Source organism: Chamaea fasciata, unplaced genomic scaffold, assembly GCF_029207755.1.
Source record: "Chamaea fasciata isolate MVZ Bird 193981 ecotype frontalis unplaced genomic scaffold, bChaFas1.0.hap1 SCAF_9, whole genome shotgun sequence".
Lineage (NCBI taxonomy): Eukaryota > Metazoa > Chordata > Aves > Passeriformes > Sylviidae > Chamaea > Chamaea fasciata.
In genome coordinates this window covers 34,374,770-34,392,475 of record NW_027094094.1, presented here as the reverse complement: position 1 = coordinate 34,392,475, position 17,706 = coordinate 34,374,770, and the positions used below count along the sequence as shown (strand labels likewise).

The 17,706-nt window shown below is 39.0% G+C and overlaps 1 protein-coding gene across 1 annotated transcript; it reads left to right on the top strand.

Moving 5' to 3' along the window:
- Positions 1-11,113: 11,113 nt before the first annotated feature.
- ATOH7 (atonal bHLH transcription factor 7) lies at positions 11,114-16,397 on the top strand. Its single transcript, XM_066191836.1, has 2 exons — positions 11,114-11,194; positions 14,606-16,397. The coding sequence occupies exon 2, from the start codon at positions 15,185-15,187 to the stop codon at positions 15,638-15,640; it is 456 nt and encodes a 151-aa protein (XP_066047933.1). The 5' UTR covers positions 11,114-11,194; positions 14,606-15,184; the 3' UTR covers positions 15,641-16,397.
- The last annotated feature ends 1,309 nt before the right edge of the window (positions 16,398-17,706 follow it).

Sequence of the window (17,706 nt, the reverse complement as noted above, 5' to 3'; positions counted from 1 at the left end):
TGCTGTGGCAGCTTTAGCCCTGCGTCCTCTCCCCAGCTCGGATTGTCCCCTGGCTGGCAGGGGACGTGCACCTTCTGGTGCAGCAGTGCTGCACGCTTGTGATGCTGCCTTTAATTCTTCCTGCTGGCTTAGGCAAAGACTGAAGCACGATCAGAGATGCTTGTGGGAAAAAAGCCTTCCTTAGGAATATAAATGAACTAAAGAACCAGTTATTGTTCACCAGCCACGTTTAACGAATAGTACAATTTTTTTTTTTACTCAAGAGGCTAAGAATGAGCAAGGCCCATACATTTTAAAGAGGCTTGTTATCTAAATTTCCTGACCAGACTAATATCTTTGCTGCTTAAAGCTTTTTTTTTTTTTTTTTAATAGTTTACTATAGTAGACTACTACTTTGTTTCTTTTCAGGATAGAAAAATCACCAGAGCTCAGGTGGAAGGCAATGCAGTAATGTGTTTGTAATCATCATATTAGTTGATCAGCCATGATTTATTAATGATGAATTAATTATACCTGATTGTGCAGTTCTGCTGCCTAAATGAAGCTTTAAAGGAGTTATTTTATTAATCATCATTGTCTAATTGCAGACACTTACAGAAAGATTGCTAATTAAACATGCAACCATATGCAAAACAAGTAGGGCTGCTGAGAATGGCAAGAAAAAGAGCACTTATTTTCTGAGGAGCAACTTTATTCTCATGAAATATTGTGTAGCTGACCTGGTGATCCTGATTATTCACTAAGACTTATTTTAATGTAGTGCACATTTTCAGTTAACAGAAAGGAAATTAGTAGTTGTGACAAATTCTGTCTTCCAATACATAAAATAGGTAGTGCAAACTTAAAGTAAGATTATTTGGAACTTGTGTGGCCTTGTTTCACATCTTTTTGCCAAGGATTTGTGCAGCATTTCTGGTGCAGAGGATTTGCAGGACTGTTTTGTGCCGCCCTCTTAATTAAGACTTGGTGGAATTGAGATGTGTTGAACCAAGAGCAGATTATGTGAAGGGAAATATAATTCCAAAAATTCCTGTTCACTTGAGTGTTACATATTGTGAGAGTGTTCCAGCAGAAGCTTCAGGCCACTATAAGGCTGGAGTAAATCCATGGCTAGATCAGGAGCCCAGGCATGCACATTTAAATGCCTGTTTGCTTATTTTGCTTCTTGGGCTTGTGCCCCTGCAGAGGCACAGCTCATGTAGACACCAGGAGGAAAGCACATAGCCATGAGGAGGGAGGAAAACAAGATTGGTGAGCAACAGAAATCATACAAGTTTATTGCTGTGGAAATGAATGTAGAGCTAAAAGGGATGTAAAGAAAACTGGAAGCCATTTTTTTATTTGAGCCATTAAACAGGTTTGCTTAAATGAGTCATGAAAATGCTTTGCATTTCTTTTGCGTTTTTAGATGAGAATAGACAGAAACATATATTGAAAGTTGCTCCTAATTTTGGAAAGTGTTGCAAGAAGAGGAAATTAAAGACTTCATGAATGTGCGCAGAGCAAGAGGTCATAGAAAGGAGCCATGTGTTCCATAAGGAATGGGAAGGGAAATTAGCAACAGATGAGGCAGTTAGTTCTGGGAAAGGAAAGGTTTCTTTGTCTCAGTATTCATCAGAGTGACAGGGAAACATGCCGGGAACAGAGGGAACCTTCCCAGAAGTGGAAAAAAAAAAAAACCCAACCTAAATTAAAATAAAGATCAATGCTTGGTCAGGTAAAAATTAAATTAGTTCAATTAAAAACTGAAAAATCTGCCAATTAAGCGCATTTTATTCTCACATCTATTTTTTTTTATCCCCAAGGGGTAAATCTGTCTTGAAATTAATTAAGAGACTTAAACAAAAACACAGAACAAGGGATTTTTCTCAATTGCTGAGTCACTGTCCTTTTATTTCCTGAAGTTTACTGCAAACTATAAATAAAAATTTCTAAAGAATAGGAAAGTGAAAGAAGAAAACCCCCAGGATATGACCAGATAGTCAATAGTGTGTATGGGTTTTTTTCCTAGGAAGTTGGTTTTAGACTAAGACATTTAGATTTAATGTCTAAAGCAGAATATGAAAAAAGAAACACTTCCAGTCTATTGGTTTCGTAGTGAGAGGTGCACTTTGACTTGGGTTTTGCCTCACTGATTGGCAAAGAAGGATATTCCATGGGTTTTAATGCTGTGATTCATGTAAACCCAAGTTTTATTCACATTGCAGTGTTCTGTAACTTTTTTGGTGATACACCCAAACCAGGAAACTACTTTCCTGTATGTCATTATTGTCCTGGTAAGAGTTGCAGGTAGGTAAAACACATAAGGCAAACCCAAGGAAAATTCTCCAGAACATTTGAAGAATTGTGAAGAGGCAGAGGTTTTAAGGAGCTGAAGGAGGTATGTGAGGAGCAGGAGGTGTAATGCCTGTGTGGAGGCTGGAAAGTTCAAACCCTTGCCAAGACAGTTTGCATGATGTGGGAGTCAGGTGGAGAGATGCTAGGCCAGAGAAGGGATAATGTATATTATAGTAGAGCTGGAGCAGAGTGTGAGGTGCAGCAAAGCCAGGAACCTGAGTTTGAATTCAAATATATTCTTTACTGACCTTTTGCTGTGTTTTGGAGCCTAACCAAAGGGGGCTGACCAGAGTGCTCATCCCACCAAGCTCAACTCAGGTGGGAAATTCCAGCTGGAATTCTTGTTTGTTTGGTTTTTTTTCTGTTTCAGAAAGTATCCTTTCTCCATAATTAGTTATGGCTGTAAACAAAAATAGATTAAAATCTTAACAACTTATAAATAAATTATAATCTTGTGATAATTTCAGTCACCCTTATTTGGGAAGAAATGGCTCATTCCTGAACAATGTAAGTCGGTTTTAAGACCAGACTTTTGGGCTTTATTATGTTAACGTGTTGCAGCTTTCTGAAGATGTGTGTGGTTGACTCACATATTTAACATCACAGCCTCTTCTCTTTAATGTATCTTTGAGGATTATGGGCATTAAAACTTTCAAAAACCTTTCAGCAGTTCATTAATAGCAACAAATATTAATAACAAACTGCAGGCACTTTTCAATAAAGTTACAATTTCAGCAGAAAAAAAAATGTAGATTAAAAGGAAACACCTGCTCCTGTAAATTACTATGCTGCAGGTACCAACCCAGGAGACTCCGCAGATGGTTCTGTATTTGCAAACCTGACCTCACCACCCCTTCATCAATCTCTCACCGATTGATTCTCTCCAGAGCAGAACACACCATATCCCAAGGTACCAGAAGACACCTTTGAATTAAATTAGTTCCAGACAGAATAGCAGCTAATTGGTATTTCTGTTTCCTTTTGGAAGTTCTTAACAAAGGATTCGATTGTCTTACCAAGCACTTGCACTGACTGAAGAACAGTACAGCCAGTTCCAGGGAGAGCTCCAAAGGGAACTGTACTTGAGGAGGTGTAGTCTTTGCTACATTCCTGGCGCATTGGGAGTGTGGTTTAAGTTGTGCTATGCCCTAGGATTTTGAGATGGACAATAAGAAAGTGGGATCTTGATCCTTCGAACAGTACAATATGGATTCATTGCTTCTGTTAGCCTTTCCTGCCAGCCAAGGAAAAGTAGGAGATATCATAAGTTCTGTGTGTTTATTTTGTCTCCTCACTTGTTTTCAGTTTCAGTCTTTGTTCTTTTAGTGAGACCTGACACTGATTATGCCACTTTTCTTAACGAGGAGAAATTCTCTTACATGCTTCTTCCAGCTGGGCCTGTGCAAAGGCCTTGGGCAATGTCTTGAGGCCTTTTTGCTTTGGGGGAGAAAACATTAACACCCTGTCTGGAAACACAGCCTTGCTGAAAGAAGTAGAGAGGAGCTTGTGTCCCCTGGCCAGTCAGACATACTTTAAAAGCATCCCAAATTCTTCAAACCGAGAGCTCTGATAGCTCTTTTATCGGAGGCGCATTTTTCGGTGAGTCTGAATTACACAAGTATTATTACTGTGCTCAGACATTTTTTCCTAAGTTGTAAGGAAAAAAAAAAAGTAATACATATCTTTTTGCTTCTCAATTATATGTGAATAAAGCCAGCTGTGACAGAAATAGAGCCGCCTTCCTGCATTTCTTGCAGGAATTAAAATCCCTGAGTAGTTGATGACATAAACCACGATGGTATGCAATTAAATAAGAATGAATGTGTAGTTTATTTTGTATGGAAAGAAGGAAGCTTGTATAACAGCAGTGGCTGAAAATATTTCTGTAAAAAATTATTAGAACTCTTAAGTTGAAATTTCCACTGTGATAATAATTAAGTTCCACTAAAATAATAATTAACCTTCCCATCTTCGAGTTCGTAGAATTCAGAAGAAAACTTCACTGAAATTGATAGAATGTTGACTTTCAAGACTCTTGAAATCCTGAAATAACAAGGAATTAAAAGAAACAATTAGCTTCATGGGAGAAAAAAACCAAGCATCCAGCCTGCTGAAATCAAATGTTCAGTCCTTTTGCTATGTACATGGAGTGCAGTGAGATTTTTGCTCTCCTAGCCATGGCTTATCAGTTTATTCTATTGTACCTGGTGGGAAACGTTGTTCTTTGTGCATTCTGAGCCAGCATTATCTATTAGCAGGCGCGACATTAAGTGTTTCTTTATTCACAAACTGCCTTTCCTGGTAGCTTTTAGAATACACCCGTCACATCCAATTCGTTAGAGCTCACAAATGTGACACTTGGGAGGGCTGAAAATCCGAAACATCAAATGTTACCATGTGCCTAACTAGAACGTCTTAATCTTTTAGAATTGCCTTTCTTTTGATGGGGAAACCTTTGTGGCGTCCTGCTGTCCATGCAGACAAAAGAGCAGATGTGGAATATGAGTGTGTGCGTGGGCGCTCAGCTGTCTGGGCAGGGTGCAGACCAAGAGAGCTGCAAGAGTTCCTCCTTAATTTGGAAAGCAGTAATTGCAACATCAGCCCTTAGTATAAACTATTACTTAAACTGACTGAGGATTACTTAATTTGCATAACAGTTAAATTATAAAGTAAAAATCTAGTGGTAAAGTACAATAAAAATGAAGTGGGATCTATATTTATATTTTGTATATGTGTCTATGTGTATATGTATATATATATGTACACACACCAATTAGTTCTAAGGTTTCCTTTTCTTTTACTCATATACTTGATCCTTGCCATTTCTGAGTAAGTTTCAAATTTCAGCAGATAAAGATAACCTTACTGTTAAGGGTTTTTTTTTTTTTTAAAAAAAAGCAGATAAAACTGGGCTTATGGAAAGTATAAAGATTGAACATGTGCCCTCTCAGATGAGGTGAACACTCTGCTTTCATGAACAAGTCACTTTCTGGTTCACAGCATTATGCACTGGGGTGCTGGACAACCAAACCTTATGGCTCTTTTTACCTTTGGATACCAGATTAGTCCCATTAGCTGCAGAAGGATTACAGAAACACGTGAAGTTAACAATGAATGGGAAATTAGTATACAGAACATCAAATTAGAATTCTCATTTTCTTTCATAAGGGGATTTTTGTGAGACTTTTCATCACTTAGCCTTCTAAAGCACTGTCATGGAATATTTCATGTGCCAATTCTTACAGTTTTCTAAAATAAAAGAAACTGAGTCTGCAGCAGTGTATTTTAAACTATAGTATGCCCTCATGAACATACTATATTTAAAATGCCACGAGAGTGGATTTTTGATTTACACAACTGAATACATGAAATCTGAATTATATATGTATATCAAAAGCATTTGGTCTGTCATTTAAATAATTTAACTGCTTAAATAGATATTCTTCTGCATTTAAATAATTTGATTATATATGTTCTGTATGTATTTTATATATATATTTAAATAGAATGCCTAGAAGGTGGCACTTAGCTGAGAAAATTGAATTGAAAAAGTTTTACTAAATCTGCTATTAACTGAGAGAATTCTTCTCTCTCATTTTTATGAAGCAACACTTGACAGTTCAGATCCTTGAAAACATTACTGAAAATGCTGTTACTTCTTATTTGAACCTATTTCCTTATATTTACTTTCTGTATTTCTTCTTTGCAAAAGTGAAGAAAGCTTCTAAATGAATATCTGGACTGCATGGCCCAAATGCTCGTGTGAAATGCTCTAAAAACTGATAGGAAGTACATTTATGTAACAGTTTTGCAAAAAAAAAAGGTGAGGGATAATCGACAAAAGTCTCATTTGTGTAACAGCTTTGACCCATTAGGGGCTTTTAAATCATGCATCACTGACTTCAGGGTTGCTGTTGTCAAGCTACTTACAGATCCTAGTTAAATCAGGCATCTCGTATTTTTGCCCTCATTCGCTTTTGTTTACCAGCAGGAGACAAAATATTTAATTAGTTTTGGGACATTTATAATCTCCTCTGGGCCAGCTCCAGCCACAAAGCTGGACGCCACTCCTGAGTTAATTCCAGCCAGGCTGCCCCTTCCCTACAACATATGGGTAACCTCGGAGCCTTCCGCAAAAGTTGCAACTGAACTCTTAGAAGGGTGGGACGTCCCTGCTGGGAAAATGCTGCGCCACAAAGCAGAAAGGGGCCAGCGTCACCAGTGGAGGTCAAGGCAACACTTAGACCAAACAGCATCTGGCAAACTGTGCCAAATAGAAATCAATGAGAAGCAGGGCACTGGGTAGCAATTTCATGCCTCTTTACACGAGAAAATAACTCCTTCTGAAGGGAAAAATGATTTTATAAAAAGCTTACAGCATCCTTTGGCATCACTCTCTCCATTGTTCCTTCTTGTATTTTGGTTAGTCAATAAACTATGGCACAATCTATGCATGATTTTGATTTGAGGAAGCAACATTAACTGTAGCATTAATTATGTTTTTGGGACATGAGAGTCTTCTATCTAATTGGCTAAGAACCAGCTGTAAAACTGTAATTCATTTCCAAGGTGCATTACATTCTCTTCTCCATTTTACAACTATCAATCAGACGGCTTGAGAAGAAATAAAACAAAGACAGTTTGTAATCTTAGGGACTGTGTGTTCCTGCCACTGTCAACTGTTGCTGCTCAGTCCACTTGAAACCTTCCCATGTTTTATTATTGTCACTTTCTATTCCTGCCTGTATCTCTGCTTGTATCTCATCTTGTGGGCTTTGTTTTTCCCCATTGCCTTTCATCACTTTTCTCTTTTCCCTGACATTCCAGGTTCTGGTGTCTAATATTGTAAGCAGACTGCCATTCAATTCAGTGAGATGACTTAGGGCTGAGTATTAAATATACTCAGCTCTTTAGAGGTTCGTGGCTTTAGATACTATATTTTATCCCATACAGAGCTTCTTCCTTGTGTACTTTTCTGCTTCTCATAAAGGGGACCATTCTCTATCGGCTTTTGTTTTTTGTCTACTTGTCAAGCAGTATTTCTGTTTTCAACAATTTCAACGCTCATTTTCATCCTTAAACCACCTTGTATTGTTCTGCACATCCATTATCTCTGTACTTGGAGCGAAGCAGGTTGCAAAGTTTTTATGGTATAGAAACTACACGAGTCATAGTGTCCCATGAGTGGATTGCAGCACTCACTTCCATGTCTCCTTGGGTTTTGTGGCAACGGGGCAGGGAAGGTGTCCGCTTCAGTCTGAGATCCTTGTGCCACTTGATAAAGAACAGGCAATAGACAGTGACTTTTCACTGAAGGAAACAATTGAGAAATTCAGTGTTCTTGGTGGAAGGAATAAAAAGTTATTCCTTTAAAGCTAAATGTTCAGGGTGGCTGTCATTGGTCCTGTCCCCTGGACAAGTTGGCATGTGAGGGAAAAAAATCTCACTAAAAGTGAGATGGCCTAGCTGTTCATGTCTGGGGAGAGGAACGGTGCTTTTACTCAAGGAGTGCCTTTTTTTTTTCACAGTTACAAATTGTGCAGAAAAGTTTCAATAAAATAGGATGTAATTCAGTAATAAAATGCTGCAAATGTTTTTTCCTACTTTTGAAGTACACCAAAGTCCTTGTTTGATCAAAATCTGCATGTGCAAGTAGGTTTTTTGTTTGCTCGATTGTAAATAAGATTTTTTCTGATGAGGTATTTGGGAAACTCGGTGGGAGCACATTCTTACACACCTCTCCTTTGATACCATGACACACCTTTCATATCACCCTTTGCTCTTCTTTGTCCCCTCAAGAGTAAACAGAAAGCTTCACTCCTGTTACAGCTCTCTCTTCCATAGCCTGTGGTTAAGTCTGTAGATACTGTATGAACCAGTTTAGTTCTCCCGTGTATCAGGAATACAATCCCCAGATATTAAGAGAAAAAGGTTTATCGGAAAATGAAAAGGGGTTGTGTTTTCACACCTTGATATTTGATGATCTTCAACAGCTGGGGAGAGGGGAAGAGTCTTCCAGGGAAGAAATTTTGTTCCATGATGAATTTCCATATTGTCTCTCAGCATAGTTACCGGTTCAGTTTCTATTGTTAGGAATTTTTGTAGGCTTTCTACTGAATTCCAAAAGAAAAAAAAAAATTAAAGGCTAACTTGTGAATGGTCTTGGAATTTTGTGGTTTTTTGGTTTTTTTTGAAAGTAGAGCAAATGAAATTGAGGGGTTTTTTTAGCAGTGATTGCAGTAATGTTAATGTATTTCTTGTGCTTCTGATGTCATAGCAAATAGGTAATTTAAGAGTAACTTACTGCAGGATAAGAAAGATTGTTTTTTCACAAGGTTGATGTGGGGAACTGACTCAGTCTGTGACTGCTGTGTTGCCTCCCATGATGGTGTTTGGAAGGAAGCAGCTCCTAGGGACAGGAGAGCCATAACACCACCTGATCCAGCAAAAGGCTGAGCTGTCAGCAGGTAAAACGTAGTAACAAATCACACCCTCTGCTTGAGGCTGTCTGACCGTGTCTGTTGCTTAGAGGAAGAACACCGCTGATTTCCTATTAATAGATTTTGGTTCATCCTTTCTTTGCAGCAAGCTTGGGATTTTTGATTTTGTTTCATTTGTAGCAGTGGTGTTGCTTCAGTGTCAAGAATCTCATTAAATTTAGCTCCATTTATAAAGTTCTGAGAACAAGTGCACAAATTCTAGTTGACACAGGCAGGTTCATAGACAGTTGGGCTTTGGCTGTTGCCCTCTCTGCAGAATCATTTTGGAACAAACGTCTCTGGTTTGACGCTGAAAGGACCAAGCAATTGTATTTGGAGGGCAGTGATCACAGGGAGTAAACATGGGAGTTCCCATCCCTGTGACCTCCAAGATCCCCTTGTGTGTTATGGAGGTGACTGTGATGCACAGGTGTGAGCAATTGGCAGGGTGATAATTGGATGAGAGACACCTGAAAAAGTTAGAAAAAGGGGACGGGCCACAAGAGAGGAGGACTAAGGTAAGATCCTCAGGACTAAGAGTTAAACAACCTCTGGAAAATTGCTTTTTCCAGAATCTGGCACTGAACCCAAGATTCCTGAGTTTATAATTCCTTCTGCTGTGAGGAAACGGGGTCAAACCAGATGATGAAGTATGTCCTGACCATCTACTTCATCTTTCTAATCCTGAGGTGTCTGTTCTATGAAAAGATAATAATTTATCACTTGTGCTACTAATTACCCTGTTAGAGGTTTTAAAGAACAGGTTAGGAAAACATCTATCAGAGATCATAAAAACAGTAATTCCTATCTGGAGTCAGGAGGATAAAGCAGATTCCTTCCCTCATCTGTTTCATGGTGCAGAGCACGCATCGTGCTCTTAATGAGTCTCAAGCTATGTAGTAATGGAAGGTCTTTTCTGGAAGACTCTTGTCTCATTGAAGTTGAGTATATAGGAAAATAAAAAGTGCTTAAAGAAACTGGATTACATGTTAAATAAATGAAGTTTTGCTCTTACCTGTGGCAGAATGCCTATGTCATGCTTAACAAGTTTTTTTTCTTTTACTTTTTAAAAATTTGTGTTGCCCGGTGGTACTGGAGATAGTGCCAATCAAGTTAATTCACAGCTGAAAGATGAACAGAGTCAGTATTTCACCCCGACTAGTTGGTTCAGCTGTGGAACAAAGCTCCCACAGCTGTAGTACTGCAGCAGCCAAGCTTCCTTGCACAATTCTGCTGGTGCAGTGCCCAGTGAATGTTGTGCCAGGTCACCGTGTGTGCCCTGGTGTGTGTGTCTGTAGGTTCCCTTGTGAATAACATCAGGACAGCTTTTGCAAACTGCTGAGCACGTGCAGGTGCAGTTGACCTTGATAGATAACTGTATTTTTAAACACATGAGATGTATATGATAGCTGGAAAATTCACTAGCTTTGTAATACGTCAGAGCTTTTTTGCTGCTCTAGTGGTGCAGTGGGTTGCAATATCATTCGAGGTGGAAACTTCTTTCATGATCTATTGTGTGTGTGTACGAAGGCACATGATGTACCCAAGTTCAGTATGTAATGTAGGTGAAAAGCAGGTTAATATTCAAAATGTGTTCCTCTAGTAATGTGGTAAAAGGACTCCTTTCCCCTTTTTGGTTTTTGAAGAGGTTTCTGACCTCCTGTTGTAAAAGCATGCTTTCAAACAGAGTTGTGTTGGAAGGGTGTTCTCTGCAGGATCACTGGGGAAGGCTTTGCTTTTTGAGCCTCGCCTGAAGGAAGTGAGAAGGATGATGTGGAACGGAAGAGAAATGGGTGAATTGAGAAGTGGTAACTGGAGGGCAGTATGGCAGGTAGAGCCTGAAGTGTAGTTGGGACATTTACTTGAGCTGCTGGAAAGAAGAGCTCAGCCCAGAGAGACTGAGGAGGAAAGTGAACTGTTTCTAAGCACTTTATAGGAAAGAACGTCCAAGTACCAGGGTAGAAAGCCCCCTGGTGAAATGACTGCAAACTCTTCTTCCAGCTGTAGATTGTTATTCCACTTCCAGTATTAGTTACTAAGTGTCCCTTCAGGATACTATATTCTCTAGTGAATTGTTGGGTTTGGATAGTCCTATAGCTGTAATAGGGGAAAAACAATGCAAACAACCAAGGCAGGAAAAGAAGTGTTTCTGCACACCATGGATTTCTAACCTGTCTTGTGAGCTGAGTCAAATGTTCCAAGAAATTGGGCCCTTAAGGATGGTCATATCTTGGTCGTTACCCACCTGCTCTTAATTAGGCAGTGTTACAGCATGCCAGTCTCTCTGCTTTGCTCATGGTGAACAACAGTGGTGAGGAGTCTTGAGGCTTATAGAAAGGATCTACCTGAAAGGAAATAGTTCTGGCTAGAAGGGAGAGGTAAGATGCTTGTTTTGACACGTTGCTTGTATGTGTTTTTATTAATACAGGTGGAGAAAGTAGGGAGGACTTTAACCAGAAATACTGCTTTCATTTCATTTTGAATTTAATATCTGGCCCCAGTCAATCTCCAATAAAGTAATTAGATTGTGTTTTCCGTAGTAGTACGGGTGAAAGATGTTCATCTCTTAGTGGGTGCTACACTAATTGCATCTGAGTTTTTAACTTGGATACCCAGCAGACAATTTTGAATGGGTTTATGTATGTAGTCATAAGTCCTAAAGCTAGCTAATTTCTTTAATGGATTTAAACTCTCCTTCATTTTCCTAATACTGGTGGTGACTTGAAGTTGCTAAACGTTTATGACTGAAATAGCATTCTTGTCTGACTCTTGTTTTTCTCTGGGGGAAACATAGTATTTTGGTTAATGATACTGTTTTAGAACTAAAATATGACTCAGTCATAATGCTGCAAGGATCATGGAATAGCCCTAAATTGGTACCTGTATAGTTAGAAAATCAAAGATTGGAATTCGAGCAACTGGGTAGACACAGAAGTTTTTTCTGGTGATTCTGGTGTTTTTCTGGCTTGAGATTTTCTTATGAGGAAAAAAAAAAGAGTAAAAGGGATTTTTATGAGAAATGGTTGATGTACAAAACCTATGAAACTAATATAAGTTAGGATTTTAAAAAAGGTTTTAGCACTACTGCAGTTTATCACTTCAGGATATGGTAATAGCTTTTACAAAATATATATTAAAATATTGATAATAATTTAAAAATATTTCAATTACTAATATATATGAGAAATTGTTAAAGGTGAAGGGAGGAGGGAGTAAGATTACGTAAGCACTAAATGAGATAAATGGAAATAGAGGGGAAATCAAACTGAGTGAAGGAAACCTGTGAAAATTCCAACTGATACCCTTTCTCTTATTCACTGAGCAATAAAGCTGATTATTTTTTAGTTTGAGGTAACGTTATTATAAGGCTATGCAGGGGGGCTGTGCAAATGAACTGGATTGGTGTGGATAAGACCTTGATACGTTTTGTATTTCACTTTAATAAGGCAGGAACTTAACGAAATTTTAAGTGATGAAAAGCAGGTGTTTTGATCAGCCAAGCAGTGTTTTGCTTTGCCTATGAGCTATAAAATCCTGTTATTAATTCGTTATTAGTCTAAATGGATCTGGGCTCTCGTCCTGTGGTTTGATAGTAAATCATTTAAGATGAAGTTGCAGTGTGTTCAGTAGGAGAGATAAATCACAGCTTCTCTCCTGAGATTACAGCGGTATGTTAGTCAAAGCATGATAATGGTGGTGAATCAATTAGGAAGGGAAAATTAACAGCACTGCTGTCTACTGTGTTACTGTGCATTAGTGAAGTAAAATACAAAGTTTCTGAGGCACTGTGATTTTCAATGTATTTGAAGTTTTCATTGTAATTTATACAAGTGAAAAGCTACAGTACTCTGTTTTAAAGGAGAGCTTTTCAAATTTATGGCATGACATTAGCAGCACTCTTAATATGAAGAATGATTAATTACCTGAACTGAGTTTAGCTATTTCATGAGAACACAGTATTTGTTAACTTACAGGACACCTTAATTCTCTGGTGTTCTTTTACATGAAAAAAATCATTTGACGTTCATTGTAAGAGACAGAGGGCTTAACTAACAAACTTATTTGGGATAGAAGGCTGCAGTAGCACTAAAATATGCTTTAGCAATAGTACGAAGGTCAGATGTGGATTTTCTTTTCTACTGCACATGCAGTACTTCCCATGGAGCATCTTCAGAAACAGAGCTCTCACAAGTTCTAATTGCTGATCCTTTTGGGAAAGACATATGTTTCTGGGGGGCTTTGAAGTGAGCTGTTCTCACACAGATAATCAGAAATTGTCTGTCAGAAAGTGGCGTTTTAGCCTGTGGTAGCAGCTCTTTATGTTTGGGAGAATAGGTCAGCGCACACAGAGCCAAGTTGAACATTTCTAATGAAACGTGATGAAGTCGCACTTCTTTAAAAATTGAAGAAGTGGCATGCATTTTGATAATGGAATAATGGAGACTCCCTACCCCAACTATCATCTCTGTTCATGATCATTAGGATGCGGAATATTAAGAGCAGAGCAACTGGGCGTAACAGCCGACGTCCAACATCTGTCGTGCTGGAGTCCATGAGCGTTCAATTGCATCCTATTGTTTTTGGATTATTCAACCTCATTTCATTGTCATTGCTTTTGCTAGGGATTAATCAGCTGTTTACAACTACACCAAGTTTTGCAGTCATAATGAAAACAATTGAGCTATAGTTCTAAATAAATATACAGTATTCAGTCTCTAATGAAAAAAGTTACTAATTTATGAATGCTGGTAACAATTTAATTAAGTTTGAAATCAATACAGATAATAAATCATTGTGTGGCAGGTTTTTTTTTTTCTTTTGTGTACACTGTAAAAAGATCATATGATATTTCCTTGTAAGTTTATGTAGTTATGATTTTAGTAATACAAGTATAGTAAAAGAAAGATGTTTTAATTATAGGGCATGGGTGTGTGTATATTGTGGCTCCTCTGTCATTACAGTTGGTAGCAGAATTGATCCCTTGTGATTTGTTTTTCACATCCTCTTTTATTCTTGTCACTTATTTAGCGATATTACTAGAAAGACACCTTTATTTCATGTCAAATACATATATATAATACATTAGGGGGTATTAGAAAGGGCAGTTTTCAGGTGACTTGTATACTTACATGTTTTTGTGTTTAACTATCATAACCCATCTAAATATTTTTGCAATTATTAGGTAAATCTATAGCTACATTTTAACTGTTTAAATATATTTAAATTATTTTAATGACTTTGAGTTTGCTGACAGGCTAATATATAATCCCCTTTTTTTCTCATTGCAACTGCTCTGGTTGCAATGTTGTGTACTTTATACAATATTAAAATTGTGAATGCTGGAGGGTTTCTAATAATTTGAGTTTACTTATTTTGGTACCGTGTGTGCAAAGCAGTGATATTGTTGGCCATGCACCTTTTAGCTCTTTCTCCTGTTTCATTCATGCAGTTATTTCTTCTATCCTCAATACTTAGCCAGAATTTTCACGTGTTTTAATGTACAAATACTACAATGCACAAAGATTTCTTTTTCCCTGAGTTGCAACCGATTATCCATTGAAAGGATCTTTTGCTTAACTGCCCAGAATCTTGTGGGGCCAGCCAGACACTACTCCAGATGGCAAGTTGTTAGGGCTGGACAGAATGGCTTTGGAAGACTTCTCACCAGATGAAGGCTGTAATGTTGGGATTTTACTGTTTGGCTTTTTTTTCCCCCTGTAGTTCCCAGGGTGGGAAGGTGCTGGGATGGCAGCAGCGTGCCGCCCGCCCACCTGCTACCACCTGTTTAGCTTTTGCAGTTTCTATAAAGCCTCATCTTGTCCACTCGACACAGTCGTTGCTGGCCGGCAGGAGCCAAGGGAAAAGAGATCTCTCTTAGGAAGTTACGTCTTCCGATCGCAACCCTTCACTTCACCATTGCGAAATACTCTCCTAAACCGAATCAGGACTTCTCCTCGTTTGAAGCAGCCATTTGGAGTTGGTGTGCCTTTAATCCAGTGAGATTCTTCTTGGTTTAAATGGACCGTTTTCTTCAGTAACATACATTTGGAGAATGGAGATTTCATTGTTTTCTCTCTCTCTCTGAGATTAAAGAAATTAAAAGAATGAAGGCATAAGACATAAAAAATGCTTCGTTCTTTCTTTCAGCGATAAGAAAAAAATTTCAGACTTTTCCAGAAGAACCAGAAGAACTTTTATTTTATTATATTTATTTTTTTAGAAGCCAAGAAAAACACTCCATAATTGATATCGGGAAACAGGTTCGAGAGGTACAAAGGCTACTCTATGAGTGCTTTCTTTACTACTTTTTAGATACCGAATTTTTGCTAGGTGATCTTTGTGTGTGTGAAGGTGAAGCTGCATCAGATATGAAAACCTGTAAATCCAGTCACCTGGACTCAGGTGTGGAGTCAGACACGCAGTGCAGGAGTGGAGCAGGCTGTGTTGTGAAGTGCAGCTCGGAAAGGATGGAGAACGCTGCCAAGAGGAGACTGGCTGCCAATGCCCGCGAGAGGAGACGGATGCAGGGGCTGAACACGGCCTTCGACCGCTTGAGAAAGGTGGTTCCGCAATGGGGGCAGGATAAGAAACTGTCCAAGTATGAGACCCTGCAGATGGCTCTGAGCTACATCATGGCTCTGACCAGGATCCTGGCCGAAGCTGAAAGGTACAGTAGTGAGCGAGAGTGGCTTAGCCTGCACTGTGAGCACTTCCATGCCGACAGCTACCACCACTACCCGGCACAGAAACCCGCGGCCGACAGCGATCCTTACGCACAGAGAGTGTTCGCCTACCACCCGGAGCACTTCCAAATAGCTAATTAGAACTTGTTGCCAGCTAAGAATATGCAGCAGGCCAGATGTGTAATTTAATAATTAGCAAGAGTTAATCTGCTTGACTAAGGTAATATTGGCATTATAAGAGCTCATTCTTGTTTGCATCTTATAGCAATTTGACAAGATAAATTTGCTCTAAGAACGTAAAATCAAAAGGCATTTAAGATGATTGAATTTATTTAATGCTGGTGGAAATGGTACTTCTAATTTGAAATATTTCTGACAATTGTTTCCTAGTTTATCTAGTGTATTTGATGCTTTAATTAAATAAGTTTTTGGTGTTTTTTAAACTGTGATGAATCATGACAGTATTTCTACAGATCATGGGACAAAGTTGACCCATGGTGTAACTGAATGGAATAGCACCAGAAGTGAACTTCATTCCATGTTTTTATGTCAGCTTTAAAGTTGTTCTTTAGTTTCTTTTTGCATAAATGGTTCACATGGAAAAAGTTTTATAATGTATTGGAGTTCTAGTCCTCAGAGAACTTAACTTTCTTAAACTTTGTAAGTTTGACGTATGAGTTCCAAAGTTGTGTAGGTTTGCTTTAATCCAATTTATGGTGTCTCTTGTATGCTCGAAAAAGAGCTGGTTTCAAGTCATGGAAGGAATGTTTTATTTTCAGTGGTTGTAAAAGCACGTGTGTCTGTATACCATAAATGAGAATGCTTGCGTGAAAATAATCTAAGCTTCTAGATTTTTGTAGTCTTTAAATGATGGGATTTTATTTTTTAATCTTATGTTATCTGGAAACAATAACAGATTTTGTAAATCATAAATAAAGTGTTTTCTATGCTATGTCCTCGCTGAATATCTGGAATTCCTACCCTGGGAATTACTTACTAGTGGATTTTCTACCCCAGATGTTACACTACTTCTGTCACAACCCTGGCAGTTTAATGTACTCAAGAGCCAACCAGCAAATGATGTTTTCTTCCCAGCTACAGTACGGAGTCTATTTTATGTATGAGTTTGGGAAAAAATTACGGAGCATTCTTGCAGATTCATTTCAGCCCTGGTGATGTGCTGAATGGCCTTTTGTTTACTCGCTGCTTTCACTTGTGGGGGATAGAGGGGTCTGGGGAGAAAAGGCAGATGAGGAAAGGAGGTTGGGTAGATGCAAAAACTAGGAGAGGATGCCTGGGGAAGCGCATGTGTTTGTAGCAGGGTGCAGAGTCTGCAGAGGCTCAGCTGATGATGCCTGGTGTGGCAGCAGACTGGGGAGCTGAAGGGTGCTTCTGCTGGTGCTGCTGAGGGGCAATTCCAGAGAAAAGCCCTCCCTGGTGTTAGCCCAGAGAGGGAGGGAGAAACGGAGCTGCTGTCCCACAACAGCTGGTGGTGGATTTCCAGCAGGGAGGGCTTGCGGGTTCCCTGCTGGCTTGCTGCCATGTCTTATATTTCAGGATTCTTTCAAATGACAAATGAATAGCTTTGATAGGAGTTATTTTCGTCAATTAAGCAGCTTTCAGAGAAGAACAAAGGCATTCATAGGAACTGTGCCCCCGTGTTCGGGGGGGAGAGGGGCCGTGCTGCGGGAGCAGCTCCGTGCAGAGACCTGCCCTCCCTGTGTGTCTGTCCCTCGGTCACTGGTGCAGGCTGCCGCCTTTGGTTCCTGGCCTGGAGGCTGGCTTTCAGGCTGCCTTAAACACACCGAATATTCTGAGCAACTCTCTCCTTTAAACGCTGGCATTCAGGAATGGGTTTTTAAACGTGTATTTAGCCTCTTTAAAGGTAATGGATAGTGTTAATTATTAAAACGGGGGCCTTTGCTTTGTGTGAATTACATTAGATCTTTATCAGCAGGCAGAATGTGGATTCAGCCTCAGAGACATGAAGTCATGTTACTCAGACAGTGGAATTAATTGTTGTCCATCATATAGTCAAGTTAATATTGTGTGAATATTACTTAACAGTAAGTGGCAAGTTTATGTATGTAGTAACAATGAATACAATTCTTAATTAAATGATGTGCTGTCTTACCCTAATGTATTAGCTGTAAACTTCAGGCAGACACTGTCTCAACTGCACTGCTAACACAGGAGTGGGTTTTCCA

Bases quoted from the DNA above. Each gene is read 5' to 3' on its own strand.
- ATOH7 (XM_066191836.1), top strand. From the start codon at position 15,185: ATGAAAACCTGTAAATCCAGTCACCTGGACTCAGGTGTGGAGTCAGAC.